The 22341-nt window shown below is 41.2% G+C and overlaps 1 protein-coding gene across 30 annotated transcripts in view; it reads left to right on the top strand.

Annotated features, from left to right (window-relative positions):
- FGGY (FGGY carbohydrate kinase domain containing) overlaps positions 1-22341 on the top strand; it is a 452310-nt gene that overhangs the window by 245142 nt on the left and 184827 nt on the right. For all 30 annotated transcript variants that reach the window (XM_074005584.1, XM_065521686.2, XM_065521719.2 and 27 more), the window contains one exon: positions 6772-6875. In XM_074005584.1, the coding sequence (XP_073861685.1) occupies positions 6772-6875 (104 nt within the window). The remainder of the gene's footprint in view (positions 1-6771; positions 6876-22341) is intronic.

Below are 22341 nucleotides of genomic sequence, written 5' to 3'. Positions count from 1 at the left end.
AGTCAGGTAGATCTGGGTGTGATATAGTCCCACCCCCAGATCCCCCGCAATTTAGCAATGTGGGACCTTGTAGAAGTTGCTTGAAAAACTTTACTCTCCTCTTCTCTATTTGTAAATCAATGTGATAATAACTACCTTGCAATATCATTGTGGGAATCAAATATGATAATATTTGCAAAGTGTCCAGCACAAAGCAATCTCCCAGTAATCAAGGATCTTAGAACCTTTAGTCTTTACCAGTGATTTTTGACAAGATATGTTGTGAGGCTCCAGTAATTATATTATTACCCATGAGTGGCCACTCAAAACCCATCAATATTTTTTACCTTTATTCATATTTAAGACATGGAGCCTTTGTCAGTGATTAAATGTGCTGTTGTTACCTAGAAAATGTCTTGTGCTTTACTAGTATGTGACTTCTGCCACACACATTCATTTATTCATTCATTCATTCATTCATTCATTCATCGACGACAACACCAAAAAATAGTGAGCCACTGCAGTGTGAAGACTTGCCCTGGCCTCCATTTGCTTATAGTGTAGTAGAGGGATTTGTTTGTGTTGTCTGTGCAAACACATAAACTACAGTTACAGTGGTAGAATCTGTAGAGGGTCAGGAGATGGGCTACAAAGGAAGGAGGCTTGGTCGGTTCTGCTGGTCTGGGGTGTTTTGGGGATGTGGGGAGATGTGATCAGGAAAGACTTCTGATGCTGCAACTGAGTCTTCAAAGTGGAATCCGTGTTCCCTAGGATTGTTATGGGATGAGGTGTATTGGTGGAAAGGATATCCTAGGCAGAGGGAGCACAGTAAGCAAATGCTTAGTGGCAAGGACCACCAAATCACATTCAGGAATAAAGAGAAAAGATCCCACCCATACGGAGCCCTGCTTGTGCCAGGCACTTCTGTAGGTCCTGGATGGAGTAGCTCCCATTTATTGAGTACCAGTGTGTTCCACCTAATTCTCACTTAATTCTCACCGCAACTTTGTGGGTAAGTATTGCTATCCAGATTCTTCAGATATGGAAATTGAAGTTCTAAGGGATCAAGGCATTTTTGCCCAAGGGGATGAAAGAGGGATTCAAGCCTAACTCTGAAGAAGTAGATAAACAACAAAAACAGCAATAACAATAATAAAAATAATAAAAACAGCAAAGATTCATACAGTACTAAGCATGTTTTAACCTGTACCATTCAATATAATATCCACTAGCTCTATGTTGCTACTTGAATGTGAATTAATTAAAATAGAATAAAAAATTCAGTCCTCAGTTGTACTAGCCACATTTTCAGGGCTCAATTGCCACATGTGTCTGGTATCTACTGTATCGGACAGTGCAAATATAGAACATTTCCATCACAGAATGCTCTTATTAGCACTGTTATAGGTACTTCACACCTATATTAACATATATGTAATTTTTATAATCTGTGAGGAGGATACTATTCATATTGTAGAGATGTAGAAATCGAGACATAAAGAAGATAAACATAAAGAAGATAAGAAATCACATGATGAATGAGTCCTTATTTTTAAACACTGTGCCATAATACTAACCCAATATATTGTGTTCTGTATAACATAAATGAATGTTAGTCAAAACAATGGACTTCAGTGTCTGCTTGTGTGTAGTCTGGTGTTAGGTCTTCTGCAGAGAACATGTCTTTGATATGATTGTTATCCTTCCAGGAGCATACAGTTGTCAATTTGCATACATAAAGCTGGTGGTCACTAGGGAGCCTTCTCTGGAGACCTTCCTCTCCAGGAACTCCAGAAACCTCCCAGCCAGCTTTGGCAAGAAACTCACTGGATGGGATTCATCAGTCAGTTCATTAATCCAAATGGTTGAATCAAGAGTCTCAAACTGATATAGTCTTAAGTATGTTCAAAACCCTTCTTATCCTTTTTGCTACTTCAGAGAAGGTGCCTGAAGTTGTTGTTTCAAGAGAATCTTTTTCAAGATGCCAACACATCAGACTCAGAGACTGAAAATCCTAGTTGAGTCCAACTTCTACCTCTAAGTCACTACATAAACTCAACTAAATTACTTCACCTTTCTGAAATTCAGTTTCTTCAATTGTGAACTGGAAATAAAATACACATATCACAGGATTTTCTAAGGACTAATTGAAGGTTACAGTATTTGAGGATACTTTGCAGGCTATAAAGTACTTTATATGGCTATAAAGTAGGAGATAATTGTAACACAAATGCAAGAACTCAGGATGTTTTTCTTCTGTATTACCCTGTAAGCTTTCAAAACTGCCACAGCATGATAAATTATAGGAAAACATACTCTTAATCATAACATTTGCAAAGTCTCTTTTTTATTTTACATAAATACAGTAGGTACTCAATGCTTGGGTGGAAGTATTGTTGGTTGGATGAATGGGAGAGACGAAGGGAGACAGCATATTAAAGTAAATAAGAGAGCTGTTCATGAAGTTTTAAATGTTCCTTTTTTAACATTCTTTTTAAACATTGCTTGATATGAACTATGTGTGTTACACTGAGGAGTGGGAGGCATTTAGTTCATTGAGTTAGTAAGCCTGTTTTTCTGCTATTTGTTTTTTAATTCAACAAACATTTATTGAGCAACTGCCATCAGTTGGGCATTGTGCAAGTTTCAGGGAAAACACAATTGATGATGTCACCATTTTTTTATGCCTGTTTTCTTCAGCTGCTACTTTTGCTCCTTAAACATTTTGAGGATTGCAGAATAAACTGACACTGGTATGGTCATATGTAGGGCCCCAGCAGTATTGAGGGCTGCACTTGTGTCAAAAATCACATCTTGTGAATTGTTTCCTGATGTACATGTGCAGCCTGTGATTCCTTTATGGATCGCAAAATATGTTTCTCCAGAAAGAAGAAAGCTCCTCCCACCTTTTCTTGCTTTTCCCTGCTTGTCTCTGAACCTCTTTTCTCGGGGACAGCCCACCAAAACACTGTGTGGCCAAAGGAAAAATAAGATATGTCAACTCTCTGACTCATGTGGTCTTGCAGTGAACATCAGCTATGCATGGCTGCTGAATGGGGGTGGACATTAGGCAGATCATAGAGAACCTCTCTTGAGGGGAAATCAGGCTAGTCCCGCCCAACATATATAATTTTAGGTAAGAAGACACCTCAGCTCGTGTTTTAGGATAAGCTCTGTGTATATACTGAGAATGGCTGAGGAAGGACCTCCGTTTGTAATTCATTTCTCTCATTGTGGAGGTGAGAGAACCAGTTCAAACTTTTGGGCTATTTGTGGCAGAATTGGGGCTGAAACTCTGTTTTTCTAACTCTTAGCCCATGGCTGTCACTGTGTTTCATGGTGAACTAGCACTTCCAAGTATGTTTTCATTATATAAGACAATTATAACATCATAAAGTGAGGAGTATAGAAAGAACATAAGCTTTGGAGTCAGACAGAACATGGTCAAATCCTGGCACTGCTTCTTAAATCCGTGTGGCCTTGGGCAAGTTACCTGAACACTCTGTTCTTCTGCTTCTGCATCTATTAAGAGGAAGAAAGAATGTTTACCTTTTATGGATGTTGCAAAGATTAAATGAGAGAACATTCAAAGAGCTCAGCACAGTACCCAGCCTATCTTTGATGTTGATATGTTTACTAGAAAGGAAGAAAGAATCTAATTGTCTCTTGAGAGGGGGTTCAGATGAGGATGATAATGATGGTGATGCTGGTGGTGGTGGAGAGAGTGATGGCGGTAGTGATGATGGTGACAGAGCTACCATTAAACATCTCTTTTTAAGTATTTCTGCAATATCACAACAGCCATTTGATGTTGTTATTTTCCTCATTTTATAGCAGATCCTTCTGTCTCCAAATTCCACCCTTTTCTCATAATAGCACACTAGTTCTCAGGTTCTAAGTCTAGATATAGCAACAATGAATCTGCCAACCCAAGAAGAAACAAATGAATATTCCCTACAAATTTCTGGTTCCTTCATTTTAATTCCCTTTTAGTATTGAATGACCCTGTAACATTAACTGCCTGTACTTTATATGTGTGCAACCGGTAAATGTGGGTGATTCTCAGGAATTCCTTGAACCTATTTATGATACTGTGGACCAGCTGTGGCCAACTCCTTTTTTGTCAGGGATCTCAGAATCAATGTATTTAAGATTCCAATATTTTGAGTTGTACAGATAAGTAAACATTGACTGCCTGGCTGTTGGATTTTTATCTTAGAGAAAAACCTGTGAGTCTTGGGGGCGAAGAACCAGCACTTTGGAATCAGATTACCTGAATGTGAATCACAGCCCTATTCCTTGTGAGCTGCATGACCCTGATGAAGTTACTACTCATTTCTAAGCTTCGGTTTTCTTACCCATAAAATGAGGATAATACTAATACCAGTCACATTAGGTTGTTGTAAGAATAAAATAAGACATGTATAGAAAGAGCATGTAAAAAGAGCTCACTTAAAATGAGTTCATATCTTGGGTCATTCCAGTACAAAAGCCTTTGTGCCCTGAATGGAGAATCGTATCACTCAGGATCCATCCAGCAAAACATAAACCACTCTAAGTGTTTAAAAAATAGGCAATTTAATACCCAAAAATGGTGATCCTGATGATGGAGGAGCTGAGAAGAGCTACATTCCCTATGAAGCAATTCAGAGATCAGTGAAATGGAAACGGCTACTATCCCCAGGCTGGAGGGACTAAGGAGGGAGGTGGTGTTCCCATAGTCTAAAGGCAGGGGACACCAGCAGATGCTGGAGCCATAGCGGCCCTGTCAGCACAGCCCGAGTGGTGGAGGGGAAACAGCTGCTGCCTGGCACAGAAGAGAAGTAAATAGGCTCTTGCTTCCCTTTCCCTCCAGGCCCAGATCTCCCAGCAGGGCCAACCTTGGCTGACTTGAGTCTGGGAACTGCTGCCTGCAGGGGCAGCCCCACAGTACTGAGCAGAGCAGGGGACTTGATCTGAAAACACATAGGCCAAGGATTCTTGCAGGCAAAAGTCTCAGACCTGTATTGCCTGGTTGTGGATATCTAACTACCGGGTGATAACTAACACAGAAAGTTTGGAAGAGTCTTACTTCCCCCTGCTGCTAGACCTCTGAACAATAGCAGAGGTTCACAGGTTGCTGTGCCCCAGAAGGTAGAGTTTGGAAAAAGCAGTGTAAAACCCTCGAAAGCTGTAAGAACCCTGTCTCTGGCCTTTTTCTCACATTACTTTCTAGCAAGGGCTGCTGCTGAGCAGCCAGTGCCTTCAGTATCTGGGGATTTGTGGCCTGGTGAGACATTCCTACCCTGCCATTTACCTGGCTAACTTCTGCAGAATTGAGTATAGACTGAACTTCCTTGGGCCCCTATAGGTGGGTTAGCTGCCCTTGCGGCCCCTCCTGTGATATACTGATTTCCCTGCACTGAAATGCTCCATTTAGGCTTCCCTCTCCTTCCCACCAGACTGTGAGCAGGGACTTCTCTTCCTCATCCTTGCATCCTCAAGCATTGGTACTCCTGCTTCCTGCACTGAGCTAGCTACTGTGATAGGTCCTGGGCTAAGCATTTGAGTAAGAGTACCAGCCCCTAGCAACTTTTATTATAGAAGGAAGGCAGATGGGATATATGATGTTTCAAAATTACCAGTGTATTTTGTGCTAGGGAAGTCCAGTGCATGACACTATTTAACAGGGAGAATCATCTGTCCTAGAGGATCAGGGAAGCCCTGTCAGTAGGAACTGGCCTGACAGAGAGGTTGGGGGAATGGCATTCCAGGCAGAGGAAAGAGCAAATGTGAAGGTCTTGAGGTGGGAAAGAGCATCGAGGATTAGAGATTGAGAACAAACATGGCATTGCGTGGGAGCTGATGAGGTCAGCAGGAGCTGTTCTCTCCTGTGTCCCAGTCTCTGCGTCCTGCCTAAGCACTTTCTACCCCCAGCTTTGTGTTATAGTTCTGCGTGTCTGCATGTTTGTGGCTTCCACATCACACTTAGTATATATCGTTTTGTGCATAGAAGGGACTTGTTGGATATTTGAGCAAGTGAATACAATTCCAGGCCCTAAACAGTCTTCCTAGCTTTCTTGTCACATTTGTAACATCAGTTGCCCTGCAAGTATCAAGGAATATGAGCCCTATGGGGAAGAAGCCTAAATTTCTACCATTTATGGGAAACCCTCTGCTATTTGGCATTCTGTTACTAGGAACTGGCTCTCAGTCATCTCCTTCACACTTGGAGTTCTACGATAAGTAGTTATAAGAATGGTGACCTAGGGATGCCAAAAAGATTCAGTCATCAGACAGTTAGTTCCTTTGCTTTGACTTCTTTGGGATTGAGATGTGATGTGTTAAACCAGATTCCATTTGGCTGTGCTCCTTCCTAGCAGTGTGGCCTTGGGCAAGTCAGTTAACCTCTGCAGACTTTCGTTTCTCCTCTGATGTCTGGCATTATTAATATCTATAATGGGGTTAAAATGAGACCATGTATGCAAATATGTAGCATAGTGCCTGGTATTTAGTGAGCACAAAGTAACTGATAGCTGCTGCTTTTGCTATGACAATTACAATTACTGCCATTATGATAATGTTGGGTGCCATACATTGACCAGAACAAAGCAAAATCCGAGCAGGCTTCTGAGTTTTCCCATGCAGGCAAGTATGCCCTTTGGGTTTCTGCTTGAGACTGCCCTACACACAGGACTCTTCCTCCATGTTGTTTGACTATGAAAAAGAAGATCTGTTAATGCTTGTTTTTAGCTTTCTCTCCCTCTTTTTTATGTGTTAAAGAGGATTTGTTTTTGTTTTCCTTTCTCACAGGAGTGATTGGGGCAGATGTGAAAGGGCACGGCCTTGTCTGTGAGGGGCAGCCAGTGACGTCACGGCTGGCTGTCATCTGTGGAACGTCTTCTTGTCACATGGGGGTGAGTCCACTAAGCACAAAGGCAAAGCCACCACACAGCAGGCGGCAGCCTGGAAGAAGACCCTGAGTGCTGGCTCCTTCACCCCTTTACTTCTTTCCTCTCTTCCCTTCCTGCCCCCTGTGCTTTGTCTAGCCAGAAGCTCAGCTCCCCACTCCACCTCCCTTGCTTACATTTGCTGGATCTTTTTCCAGGGGCCAAATTCTTAGTAAGCATGAAAAGGATTGAGTGCTCCGTTTGACGTCACCCTGGCCAGAGAGCCCAGGCATGAATGGTGACATCTGATCCTAAGGTGACAAAGTCTAGCTCCCCCAGACTGATCTCTCTCTAATGGGTAGGGGGGTCTTCTCTGCAAAGAGTGTCTGTTTTCCTTGGCCAGAGAACTCTCTCTCAATCAATATAAATCCATCTCCCTGGGAGCGTCCTGATGATCTATAGAATTAGACTGCATATCATGACTTCAAAAGAACACTGATAAGCAATTTTCACTTTGTTAATTTTTCTCCATGAATTAGTGGAAAGGCTTTCTCCAAGATTGCAGTTAAAATTTAGTGCCTGCCCTAAAATTTATATCTTCTTTAAATGCATGAGTCTGAAAGCATTCCATTCCGATAAGTACCCATTTCTACCATATTTTTATTTAAAAGTCATTACTCTGTTAAACTTAAATCGACGACTCTTTGGAATTTTCCCAGATAAGTGAAATAGAGGGAAGAGTGGGGGAGGAGCAGGGAGATGAGCAGAGATTAGAGCGGGACACAGCCCAGGGCAGAATCAAAGCAGCTATGGAGGAAATTATGTGGGATGTGAAACTGTTTTGCAACTGTAGGGACCCCTGAGCCTCTCTACCATCGGATATTCTGGTTCAGTGAATATAAATATATGTACTTATTTGTCAATCCCTGCTCTTGTGCTAAACTGTGGATATAAGAATGACATTGGCTGTCCCATTGATGAGTTGAAGTTATAACAGGTATTAGAATATAATGCGAGGCCCCCCAATGTAGATACAAATCGATCTCATGATACTAAGCATCTGTCACGTGCCAAGCAATATGCGAGGTATTCTTGCACATGGCATCCCATTTTGTATGGCTGAGGGAGTCAGCTCGAGTGGTTTCCAGTCCCACTTCCTCAGTTTACTAAGTGTGGGCCTTTGGGCAAGGTACTTAAACTCTCTGGGCCCCAGATTCCTCATCTGCAATATGTGGAGAGCGACAGCACCTGTCAGAGTGCTGCAAGAATTAAATGAGATAATACTAAGTGTTCCACGTGCAGTAAGCACATCCCAAGAGCTCACTCTTAATCACTAGGACTGTTGTTGTTACTGAGCAGAAAGCAAACAGTGACTGACTGCCTGGGAGGGTGCAGGGTGATAGAATCTTCTTGAGATGACATTCCTGCTGGACTTTAAGGATATAGATTTCCTTCTGTTTGTCAGGGCTCTGGGCAGTCTTGAATGGAATTTGTCTAAGTTTTAAAATTGCAGCCTATTTTCCTGGGCACAGTGGCTCACGCCCGTAATCCCAACACTTTCGGAGGCCAAGGTGGATGGATTACCTGAGACCAAGAGTTCAAGACCAACCTGGCCAACATGGTGAAATCCTGTCTCTACTAAAAATACAAAAAATTAGCCGGGCATGGTAGCAGGCACCTGTAATCCCAGCTACTCGGGAGGCTGAGGCAGGAGAATTGCTTGAACCTGGAAGGCAGAGGTTGCAGTGAGCCAAGATTGCGCCATTGCACTCCAGCCTGGGCAACAAGAGCAAAACTCCATCTCAAAAATAATAATAATAATTGCAGCATATTTCTTCTGCTCAGCAGCCCTTTTGTAAGGCTCAGCTGTCCCTGAAGGGAGAGATCTGCAGAGGCCTGAGGCCTCTTTAAGCCAGAAGGCACCAGCCCAGGAGCCAGCCCTTCTTTCCCTTGATATGAGTCTACACTTGTTAGATTGTCTTCACTGAATACTGATTTAATCCTGTTTAAATTATCTCTTATTTTCACAGGGATGCATCTAATCAGGCTTCTCCTGGGAGATCTGAATTTCAGGCATTTTTATCCCACTCAATTCAGATTTCCGAACAGAAGCAAATCTAAGTGGTTGCAAGTGTCTCTGTGATGGCCTGCTTCTCAGTCTTACTGTCTCTTAATGGAGATGAGACTGGCTTTCCCTACTCATTTATTTTACACATTTGGGACCTAAAGCATGGAAAAGTCCGGTAATTTTCCCAAAGTCACAACAAGCTTTGAAGTTCTGGAGCTAAGAACTCAAATCTAACTCTGATTCCAAAGCTCCTACTCCTCCTTTCCTCCCTGAATTGTGCGTGAGTATGATGTACCCATAGAGGAATGGTGAGAGCATGGGCTTTTACATTGTCCAGAGGCAAGCTTGAACATCTGCTCATGCACATTTTGGCCCTCTGACCTGAGTAAGCTACTTAACTTCTCTGAGCCTCAGATTCTTCATCCATCAAATTGGGGATAATGATGCCAGTCTCACAGGGTTGTTGAGTAACATGCACTATGTAGATTTGTACCTAGCACACAGCAGACACTCAAAAATGGTGGAGATTGTTATTAAACTTTCCTAGTGATGTCAACGGCTCACATGAAGCAACTGTTTGGGCTTTAACGAGTTTGATGGGCAGCTGCAGTTGGTTGCCATGAATGAGGGCCATAAAATGCCAGTTTATGATGACCGTGTTGGGCTTGAAATACAGTCCCCACCCCCAGCCTGCTTTGTACTTGGGGGTGGGAAGGGACCCTCTGGGCCAAGGGGATTAATCATCAGCTTTAATGTTGTGTCATGAGGGCGAGACTGTGGTCATGCTGGCATGGGAAAGTGTCTTTGATCTCCTCAGGTGCTGGGAGCCCAGCAACAATAACACCTTTGTTAGGTCTAGGAGAGGTGCAGGTCTGAGGAAACACTCCCAGGGAGACTCAAGGACCCCCTTTGTTGTGGTTCTGGCAAATAAAACCGCCAGTGTGAGGAAAAATTTACCAAACAGAACACAGGGACCAAAGGGGGCTGTGGGTTCTTCAAAAAGTGGTTTTCAGCCTGATCTGAAGGATCCTCTTTCTTCCTGTCTGCTCACTTCTGATGTTTCCAGTTTAGTAGATTGAGACAAAATTCCCAGGAACATTTTGTACTCAATCCAGGTTACCTCTTTCTAGATCACCCAAAAAGAATAAATGAATGAACGAATGACCACGTAAGTGAGTACTGGTAAATACTTAGAAGCTTCCTACCTCCAGGTTCCTGTTGCTTCCAGGAATCTAGAGAAAAAGCCTGAGGTTGAACATAAGATATATTAATAAGGCCTTTGATATTTTAGAAGATACAAGCATGGCTGCACATTTATCTTCCTTGTGGATGATTTAATTAACAAGGGGGAAACTGCCGTTCTTTTTTTAACTCCGTGAAAGCAGAGCTGCTTGTTCAGAGTTAATTACTACCAAGTCACCAAAACCCCAGATAATACACAGCAGGGGTTAGCCAGAGGTTGAAAAGTCATGGGGTAAGATAGAACTGATCCTTACCATTGCACCAGCACCCTTTTCTTGAGCCATCAAATTGGGTTGTAACTTGGCAGCTTGTCTTCCAGTTAGCATGTCAGATGGGGAGAGGACCCTGGGGGGTCGGGGTAGGGAGAAACACTGAGGAGGTAAGATTTGAGCAGAGCAATACTTGAAGAGAGCTGGGAACTACATCTGCATCTTAAATCACTCAGAACTGAAGTTTTTTCGGTCTTAATGTAGAGATGGTGATTCTCTATCATTGAATAGATGTGGAGACTCAAAAGACATAGGCTCATACGCTGCCCCCACTACTTACTGTGTGAATTTAGGCAGGATGCTTCATCTTTCACTGCCACAGTTTCTGCATCTGTTAAATGTGAGTGATAGTATTTACCCATAAAGTTTTGTTCAGGTTCAAATTAGACCATCTTCGTAAATGACTTGGCACTGTATCTGGCACAAAATACCAAATATGATATTGTTATTAAAAATGAGTCGTTAATCATGCATGAACACTCCATGTGATTGTGGATTAGAATTAGAGACATCAGTATGAACTCATATTTACTTTAACATAGATGCAGATGGATGCATATAGACATAGTTATAGATATATATACATATACAGGTTAGTAAATATGTATTTATTTCCTAGCTCTGTTAGCTGAGATGGCCTAGAAATAAGGACACCCCAAGAGCTAGTTTTTATAAGCACGTAGCATCCAGATCATAGTGTCTAATACTATTATCCAATACAAAGAACCAGGACTCCTTGGAGAAATGGTTGATTTTAGGATTGGGATAGGAAATATACAAGATGAGCTTGGCGCATTTGCAGTGCCAGAAAGTTAGGAAGTTCTCCAAAAAAAAAAAAAAAAAAAAAGATGAGAATATGTCACAGGGAGCCAACTGCAGGAGCTCCCAGTGGCCACAACTGGAACCATTTAGCAGTAAAATAAAGTATTATGAATTATAACCCAAAGTATAACATAAATATCCATAAGACCATACTGACATAAATTATTTTGAATAAATAAATAAATGAAAAGAAGAGACACATCTCCTATACAGAAGAATTCCAATAATTTATGTAAATGTTCCACCATCAAATAGATAGAGCATAACTTTCCACTCCTTAAGTGTGGACTGCACCTAGCGACTTCCTTCCACAAAATATGGTATGGAAAATGGGGGAAGAGTAATTTTACATTGGAGAAATATGAGAAACACTCAGTCATCCAGGTGACAAGGTCAACATCAACAATGATATGTCATGTTGATAGTATGTACCCTTGATATGATGTAATGAAAATGACACTTTGTTGTGTTCATCCCCAAATCCTATCAGCCCAGTCTTATTACCAGGAACACACCAAATGGATCTTAGTTGAGGGATATGCTGTAAAATACTTGACCAGTATTTCTCAAAACTGTCATCCAGGTCATCGAAAAACAGGGAAAGTCAGAGAAACTATCACAGCCAAGAGGAGCCTAAAGAGACATGATAACTAAATGTAATGTGGTATCCTGAATGGGATCCTGGAGCAGAGAAAGAACACTGGGTAAAATCTAAGGAAATCTGAATAAAGTATGGTCTTCACTCCATAATAATATATCAGCATCATTCACTGTGACATATATACTTGACAGAAGATATTAATGATAGGGGAAATGTAACTGGGTGTGAGGCATATATGATCTTTACAACCATCTTATGTTGTAAAACTATTCTAAAATTTAAAATTTATTTTTAAAATATTCATTAACTATTCACTCATAAAGAAAACTTTTTTTTTTTTATTTACCTGGCTAAGTGCTAAAAGTCTTCAATAAGATAAAATGTCTGCTGGGTGCAGTGGCTCATGCCTGTAATCCCAGCACTTTGGGAGGCCGAGGCAGGTGGATCATGAGGTTAGAAGATCGAGACCATCCTGGCTAACACAGTGAAACCCTGTCTCTACTAAAAATACAAAAAATTAGCCAGACATTGTGGCGGGTGCCTGTAGTCCCAGCTACTGGGGAGGTTGAGGCAGGAGAATGGCATGAACCTGGGAGGCGGAGCTGTCAGTGAGCTGAGATCGCGCCACTGCACTCAGCCTGGGTGACAGAGCGAGACTCCGTTTCAAAAAAAAAAAATGTCATGCCTGCCTTCAAAGAGCCCAGGCACATGGAGAAAGACAAAAAGGGGAGATATACTGCAATACAAAGTGGTAACTACTATAGTTAATGCATGGCTAGAGTATGGTGGAAATAGGAAGAAGGGGCTGTCTCAGGTTCTGGGTAGATGAGGAGGTTTTCCTATAGGAAGAGATATTTGCAGGATCATGGCTTCCCCGTCTCCACTGGGACAGTGTTCCTGCCAGCCCAGTTTCTGTAGTAGGCCCTTTGCTCAGTCTTCTCTACTTTGTTTTTCTTTGCTGTGTCCACAAAGCCTCACAGATGACTTGCCCTGAGGCCTGAGCAGTATGTGGGCGTGTATGAGCCCTTTGGGAGGGCACCACAGGGAGACAGGACAGCCATGTAACATGAACTGATGGTCTTCTGTTACTAGCTGAGAAGAATGGGCAAGTGAGACCAGTTTGTCTGTCATGGTCTCTTTAACAAGTGACATTGGCAGAAGTTACCAGAGGGGTGGAGTGGGATGGGATTCCACATGGTACAGTGGACCACTGTTACACCTAACAATGAAAGCGCTGAGGTGCTGCTCAGAAAGTGCCCCGCTTCCTCTTCGTTTACCGGGACCTGTTGTTGTCAGCCCTCTAGGAACCAGCATTCTCAGGACACTCTCTGTGTCAAGACTAGCTCTCGGATTGCATGTTTTGAAAACAAACTATATGCTAGGCATTGGTTTGGCGAGGAGAGGGTTGATGTGGTTCAGTGGACAATGAGAGACAGACTGTGCGCTCAAGAAGCTCAAGGTAGCTCGTTCCTCAAGACATTTGAGAAACATTATAGAAACATTGTGCTGGACTGAGTATGTTTAATATCTCTGGCCCCAGGCAGTAGCACCCCAGCCTCAGTCCTCATGAGGAGATAAGCAATAATACTACTCGCTACCATCTGTTGACCGCAGACAGTGTACTAAGCACCTTACTAAAACTTTGTATCATGTAAACAGCTCAACAATCCTATGAAGTAGGCGCCATTACTGTCCCTCATTTTACAAGTTAGGAGACTGAGGCAAAGAGTGATTGAGTGGGTCATACAATGTTTAGGAAGGCAAAACTCTGAGCCCTCTAGAAGGCTGACCCAGAGTCCTTCCTCCTCCCTTTCAGCTGAATAGCTTCCCTCAAAGGCCTGGAGGAAAGGCAGAGCAGACACAGTTAAAAGGGGCGAACATAAGCCAATGTTTGAACAGACATGTCACCAAAGGAGAGATTTGAATGAAAAGCACTGGTCATTAGGGAAATGCAAATTAAAACCACAGTTAAGATCCTCTGCTACTCCTGCTCATCTTAGAATGGCTGAAGTGGTGGTCAAGATATGAGGAACTGTAGCTCTCACACGCCGCTGGTGGGAATGTAAAATGATGCAACCATTTTGGAAAACGGTTTAGCAGTTACAAAGTTAACGTATTCCTACTACGTGATCTAGCCATTCCACTCTTATAAAAGCATATATCCATACAAAAATTTGTATAGTAATGTTGATACCAGCAAATAAAGCTTTGTAATAGTCCAACACTGGAAACAACCCAGATATCTTTCAAGAGTGAATAGATCAACTCTTGGTGTATCAAGAGAACGAAATACTACTAAGCAGTAAAAGGGAATGAACCATAATATAAGATACAGCATGGATTAATCACACAAAATAATTATGCTGACAGGTAGATTTCCCCCTAAAGGCTTTTATTCCTGACCTTCTGAGATGCCTTGTTTCACCTGACTTTGCCCTGTTCCTGCTGGGCTTCCAGAATCATGGGGCAAGATATCCCTGCCCGGCTTTTATAGAAATGGAATGTCTGGATCACAGGATAGATGTAAGTTTTTAAAAACTGCCAAACTGTTTTCCATAGTCGTTGCACCAGAAAAGAATGCAAACTTTCTTGAATAAAAAATAGTTCAATTATTTAAAAGTCTTGCAAAACCAAACAAATATATAGTGACAAAAAGCAGATCAGTAGTTACCTGAAATCATGGAATGGGCACAACGAGGGCCAGGAGAGTAGGATCAAAAAGGGGCACAAGGAAAGATTTGGGTATGTTTAGCTTGATTGTGGGCATATCTTCAATGCTGTATGCTATGTCAAAACTTTCCAAATCAGACATCTTAAATTTGTATAGTTTATTGAAAGCTAATAGCTCAATGATGCTTTTGAAAAACAAAAAAATCAATTTTGTATCTGGAGACTTTACTGATGTTGCTTATCAGCCTAAGGAGTTTTGGAGCTGAGAAAGACAATGGAGTTTTCTAAATATACAATTATGTCGTCTGCAAACAGAGATAGTTTGACTTCCTTTCTTCCTATTTGAATACCCTTTATTTCTTTCTCTTCCCTGATTGCCCTGGCCAGAACTTCCAATACTATGTTGAATAGGAGGGGTGAGAGAGGGCATCCTTGTCTTGTGCTGGTTTTCAAAGGGAATGCTTCCAGTTTTTGCCCACTCAGTATGATATTGGCTGTGAGTTTGTCATAAATAGCTCTTCTTATTTTGAGATACATTCCTTCAATACCTAGTTTATTGAGTGTTTTTAGCACGAAGGGGCGTTGACTTTTATCGAAGGCCTTTTCTGTATCTATTGAGATAATCATGTGGTTTGTGTCATTGGTTCTGTTTATGTGATGGGTTACATCAATAATAGAGAGTCAAATCATGAGTGAACTCCCATTCATGATTGCTACAAAAAGAATAAAATACCTAGGAATACAACTTACAACAGATGTGAAGGACCTCTTCAAGGAGAACTACAAACCACTGCTCAAGGACATAAGAGAGGACACAAACAAATGGAAAAACATTCCATGTTTATGGATAGAAAGAATCAATATCGTGAAAATGGCCGTAGTGCCCAACATAATTTGTAGATTCAGTGCTATTCCCATCAAACTACCATTGACTTTCTTCACAGAATTAGAAAAAAGTACTTTAAATTTCATATGGAACCAAAAAAAAAAAAAAAAAACCTGAATAGCCAAGAAAATCCTAAGCAAAAAGAACAAAGCTAGAGGCATCACGCTACCTGACTTCAAACTATATTACAAGGCTACAGTAAGCAAAACAATATGGTACTGGTACCAAAAGAGATATATAGGCCCATAGAACAGAACAGAGGCCTTAGAAATAACACCACACATCTACAACCATCTGATCGTTGACAAACCTGACAAAAACAAGGAATGAGGAAAGGATTCCCTTTTTAATAAATGGTGTTGGGAAAACTGGCTAGCCATATGCAGAAAACTGAAACTGAGCCCCTTCCTTACACCTTGTATAAAAATTAACTCAAGATGGATTAAAGATTTAAATGTAAAACCTAAAACCATAAAAACCCTAGAAGAAAACCTCAGCAATACCATTCAGGACATAGGCATGGGCAAAGGCTTCATGACTAAAATACCAAAAGCAATGGCAACAAAAGCCAAAATTGACAAATGGGATGTAATTAAACTAAAGAGCTTCTGCACAGCCAAAGAAACTGTCATCAGAGTGCACAGGCAACCTACACATTGCGAGAAAAATTTTACAATCTCTCCATCTGACAACTGTTCAGAAATCAATTAGTGAGCCTGTGGCCTTAGTGTCTTTGGGCTCTAACCACAGAAAAGCCACCTTTCAGACCATACCATGTTCTTAGAGCAGTGTTCTCTGGGTGATGTCTATAACAGCACTCTACAGCTTCCTCAGAACACCAAGGAAAACATTCCCTGGAGGCAAAGGGCGTGGCCTGGGCCGGGGTGGCGGGGGGGGGGGGGGGGGTGGGGGGGGGCATGTTTCACCCAGGACCGTGAGGCACTGCACAGCATTTGTTTGTTAGAGGAGCAGAGGATGCTCAACATCATTAGTCATTAGGGAAATGCAAGTGAAAGCCACAGTGAGATCCACTCCACACTTACTAGAATGACTGAAGTTGTGGCAATAATGTGGGGAACTGGAACTCACACACCACTGGAGAGGATGTCAAATGGTGCAACAACTTTGGAAAACATTTTAGCAGTTTCTTAAAACCTACCTCTACCCTGTGATCCAGACATTCCATTCCTATGAAAGCCAGGCAGGGATACCTGGCCCCATGTTTCTGGAAACCCACTAGGAACACGGCAAAGTCAGGTGAAACAAGGCATCTCAGAAGGTCAGGAACCAAAGCCTTTAGGGGGAATCTACCTATCAGCTGGCCTGAGCCCAGTTTTCCACAAAAGACTGCAAGTTGCCTGGAAGAATGGTATAAGTTCTTCCTCTAGAAGTAGAGGGCGAAAATGGTGCAGCTGTGTTTTAGCTTCCTCCTGATTAGCAGCTTGGGTTCTTCTCCCAAGGGTACAAGGGAGTGGGGTGGGATGGGGGTGGTAGATGGGAGTGGAAAGTTCTAGAGGACTGCCTTGATTAGCAGCAATGACAATAACAGCTAATATTTATTATATGTTTATCATGGTCTAAGAAATTTGGATTTTTTCAACCCTTATAATAACCTCATACAGTAATCAGAATTATCTTACCAATTTATGGGGACTGAAACTGAGGCTCAGAGAGACAAATGACTTACCCAAGCCTGCAAAGCTAGTAAGTCTTTTTTTTTTTTGGAGATGGAGTCTCGCAGTCTCACCTAGGCTGGAGTGCAGTTGCGCTATCTCGGCTCACTGCAAGATCTGCCTCCTGGGTTCACGCCATTCTCCTGCCTCAGCCTCTCGAGTAGCCTGGACTACAGGTGTCTGCCACCATGCCTGGCTACTTTTTGTATTTTTAGTAGAGACAGGGTTTCACTGTGTTAGCCAGGGTGGTCTCGATCTCCTGACCTTGTGATCTGCCTGCCTTGGCCTCCCAAAGTGAGGGATTACAGGTGTAAGCCTCTGCACCCGGCAGTGCGTCTTATAGATAGTTTTGCCACTCAGGCAGTTGGATTCCAGAGCTCAGAATGATGAGACATAGGCTATGGGATGGGTTGACCATAAACACACATGTTTTGTGGGAATGAGATAGAGTGATTACACGGCAGATCTTTCCCAGAGCCTGATGAGAACTGCAAAGTTAAGGCTAGATCACAGCTAGACTACAGTACTTTCATTTTCCCTTTTTCCCCGTCTTCCAAATCACTTCCTTTCAAGAAGCCACCAGCCTAATGATAACAAAATAAACAACATCACTTGTCACCATCATCCCCTGGGAAGAGAGTATTTATGAGACTCCCTATTTAATCTTCCCCTGTTCCCTACTGCGCTGTGGTCAAGTACCAAATTTGGCTCTGTGAAGACATGCGTCTGACTTCCCAACTCACGAAGATGTTTTTGTATTTGTTTGGGAGAGCATGATGAAAACCACATTGATTTTTTTTTTTTTCCTTTTCCTATTTGCCACACATCTGTTGTGTGGGTGATTCTGATATTGTGGCTGCTGAGGGTTACCTGTCAGTAACCCTCAGTAAGGAGAGGGTTTGTGCTTTTCCAGCAGTTTGGTATGGATGAAATAGACAATGAAGGCAGTCATGGTGGAGCCCTAACCAAGTGTTGCGTCCCATGCCAAGTGCCTGCACGCATGAGCTCATTTAGTTCTACATACATTTAGTTCAGAGGCTTTAGTATTTGTGCTTTGTTTTTCTCTTAATTTTTCATCCTCTTCTCTTTTTCTCTTTGTGTGTTCCAAATGTCTGTTTTTTTAATACATTAATTACATTTTTATGTCTTTTGAAAGTACTCCAAGAGCTGTCAGAAGTTTGAGGTAGTTTCTAGTCTTTCACTTAACCAGTGGTTAGAGCCCCAGGAGAAATAACGGTGAGATCAAAGACCTCAGAAGAACCAATGGGAAGCTTTTTGAGCAATCAACACTGAAGGAATGAGATTGAAAGTCCCTTCCTAATTAACCATCAGTGGCTCCCCACTGCCAACAGAAAAAAAAAAAAAGTTCAGATGAGACATTGACTGGACCTTTTGGCTGTGTTCTTAGGGATTTCGGATATATTGCATTAGAAAAAAACTGAAGTCTTAAATCCTAAATGAGAGTTACTGTGATACTGTCATGTATATTGTAAATATTTTTATTGAAAGATAATTTACATACCATGAAATTATCCCCTTCCTTGTATTTTTAGAACTTCTAGAGAACGAGTATAGTGATGTTTGAGAAAGAGGAGACTTACTGCCCATTTTTTAGGTTACATTATGGAATGATACTAGTGTGTGGTCTTTATTACTTAGGGAGATAACAGAAGGATATCATACAACAGTACATTGCCATTTACTTTCATGCTCCTGACACATAGTAGGTGTCCGTTAAATAGTAGATATATACATGGGCATAAGGACAGACAGAAGAATACCAGTTAGCAACTGTAAAGGTTTGTTGGAGAAGAAATCGTGCCATACCTATTTGATTTTTGTTCTCTGATTGGGTGAAAGGCTGTGCAGAGAAATGGTTTATACATATAAACCAGCAAGTTATTGGTCAGGCTTTAGGTTCTTTCCTTGATTAACAGACCCTTCCCACATACCACAGCAACAGTGGTTAATTCAGTCACACAGTTTTATCTGCACACAACTGAGTTGTCCACTGAATTATATCTCAAAGCAGGCCTTTATATATATATATATATATATATATATAATTATATATTATATATATATAGAATTATATATTTTATATATATATATAGAACTTTATATATATATATATATAGAACTGATTGAAAAGCATTAAGAATAGATAATTGCCAATTTGTATTTGGGCTATTCAGTTGATTGTTGTAAGCCTTGTGTGGTACCAGGCAAAGACTGAGCCATAATTCTGTTGGTTGAGGAAATATTTAACTGGAGGATGCTTTTGAACGAATGATCAGCTAGCCAGGTACTACTTGACATAGAGCAGTCTTGGGGCTTCCATGACTTATTCTCCTATCATCTGTTTGCATGATAAAATTACAGGTTTCCATGTAACCTTTAGCAGATATATTTGCTATGATCTTGGGAGACAGGGCATAGGTTCTCTGGAATTAAGGGAATGGCCCAGGAAAAAGAAGAGGTGCCACAGAGAAAATGGTCAGTTATTTTTATGTATGTGTGCATTCTTCTGTGGCATGCAGAACACCAATTTGCTTGGACCTGTTTATTCCCATAGACTCACAGTCAAGATGGTCCTGAATATTAAATCTGATGGTTTCATTCTCCTGATAAAAATCCTTTGTCAATAAAAATCCTTTGTCAAGTCTCCTGAATGCTAGCTAGGCATATGAAATCCAGCATTATTCCCCCTGCCCACCTCTGATGCCATTCCATGCTATCCCTCACCATTCATTCTGTATTCCCCCTGCCCACCTCTGATGCCATTCCATGCTATCCCTCACCATTAATTCATTCAAACACCCTGGTTTGAATTTCATGGAATCAGAGATGTTTGAGCATAGAGAATGACCAGATTTTAGGCAGTTAATACTGTATATATACAATATAATGTATAACACTGCCAGTGAAGTTTGGGGCAGCACCTGTATCGTACATACTAATATCTCTACAGTAAACTGTATGAATATTCACACCAAACAGGTTAAATCAGCTTTAAATGGCTTGATCCATTCAGATCAGATTTTACCATCAAATGAATTGTGAAAAAACTTTTGGTATTTGAAATGCTTTTGGTCAAAGAAGTGTGGTAGACGTGTACTTGCTTTTCTTAAAAAGAGCTTGTGCTCTCTTATTCACCTGGCCTTTGGGCATGTTGTTTTCCCTGCCTGGAACGACCACATCTCCCTCTGCCTGTTGAGTAGCATCATTACTAGAATCATCATTGCATATACTGAGGATTTACTATGTTGTTTGTTACTCCCAGCAAATTCTATGGTGGGGGGGCGGGGTAGTTCCTTATTGTGTCACATCCCCCCAGTGTTTACATGAAGAAACTGAAGCTTGGAGAGGTCACGGAGCTAGGCAGAGGTAGAGTTGAGGTTGAACCAAAGTATGGAGACAACAAACCTTGGGTTCTTAGTTACTACACTGTTCGTGTGCGTGTCTTCTCCAAAGGTCTAGTTCAGGTGTCACCTCCCTGAGACCCTCTTCCCTTCCTCCACCACGTTTAATAGATTACGCCTCCTCTGGGCCTTCATAGCTCTTTTTGCATAGCTCTGGTGCACTGTTTGTCATTCTCTGTCTTTCCCGTGAGCCTGAACTCTTTGAGTAGTTGGGGAAAAATATCTACCTTGGTGTTCTATCTCTAGGGCATATAGTAGGTAGTCAGCACATAGTTTAATTAAGTTAATTTAAAGTGATATGGTAACAGATAACAATTAATTTGTATCATCGTTAAAATAGATAGTAAATGCCAAATCACAAGTTCAAGGATATAAAATTTGGATTTACAAAAGAAAAAGAAATAGTCAGAAAAAAAAGGCTGCTCATTTTTATGCATAGTATGTAAAGAAGAGGAATTTGGGGTCAACAGTTCAAGAATGGGCAGGGAACACATTTATACTTAAAAATTATGGCAACTAGGATTTATTAAATACTTCACGTGTGCCAGTTTCTCTGCTAGGCATTCTGTGTATAGACTTTTTAATCCTCAAAACAAACATGTAAGACTAATTGTTGACAAAAATTGTAGCCATATAAGAAAGAGAAAGACATGGTAACCATGTCTTAGATCAGAATAAAAAGAACAAAAGGTAATGATACTAATATATTCAGATTTAACATAAATTAAGCACTATTAGAGGACAGTCACATACAATTGCAGAATAGAATATATTTCCACATCTGAGAGATGATGGAATTGAGGTCAAAGAGATTACAGGCAAAGAGATTACGTGGTATTTTATACCCATTCCTTGAATTTTGTTAACATGGTACCAGAAGTATATCTTGCTGTCCTCTTCAGAACTGGGTCCAGTTTTGAGCTCTGCTTTTGTAAAAAGCTGTTAGAACCTGGAAGAACCACATAACACAGCTATAATATTCAAGAGAAAGTGGGTCCCATGAACAAAGATTGAGATCGTTCAGAGAAATGGGGTGGTTCTGATTGCTTAACATAAACTTCACAGGTTGGCTCAATTGTTTTCTTGTTTATGAAAGTTTTTGTGACCATAACAGCTAACTTTTCCTTGGTGCTTTAGAGTTTATTAAACGTCTTATGGAATTTGATGCTCAGAATAATTAAGTAAATCTGTCAGAGCAGATGTTTTCCTTTTTTCAAATGAGACTCAAAGAAATTAAGTGATTTGTTCAGTGCCCCACAGCTAATAAATGATAGGGCCAAGACTCTGATATGTATCTGAGTAGACCCCTGAGCCATGTCCACTGCAATCTTGCAATCCTTGGTTCATCTTCATTTACTCAAATTGAAGGATCCTGCTGCTGGTGAATGTCTGGTTCATTGCAGGAAGGCCTCCTGGTTCCTCGTCACTAATTTCCATTGTGACTGTGAATTCTCCATTGAGCTGCAAGCCAGTGACTGTCAATTAATGTGCATAAAATATACCTGGATAACTGTTTTAAAAATGCAATTTCTCAGGCCCCCCTCCCACAGGGTCTGATTCTGTAAGACTTGCCAGAAGGGGTATATGAGAATCTATAATTTTAACATGTGCCCAGGTGACTCTAATGGAAGACTTTCAAAAAAAAAAAACTGCTTTAAGCTCTTTCCGAGTAGCAATTATATCTTTACTTCATTTTTTCAGAAGTGCCTAACAGAGTACCTTGTACATAGATAGTACTCTAAATTTACACATGATGAATATAAGAGTGAAGTAAATAAATGTAAAATTAATGTAAAATTAAGGAAAACAAGTTTGAGAATCAGTTCCTGCCAGATTTGGG

Source organism: Macaca fascicularis, chromosome 1 (assembly GCF_037993035.2).
Source record: "Macaca fascicularis isolate 582-1 chromosome 1, T2T-MFA8v1.1".
NCBI lineage: Eukaryota > Metazoa > Chordata > Mammalia > Primates > Cercopithecidae > Macaca > Macaca fascicularis.
The sequence above is the reverse complement of the archived record's forward strand: the minus strand, read 5'-3'. Positions and strand labels throughout refer to the sequence as shown.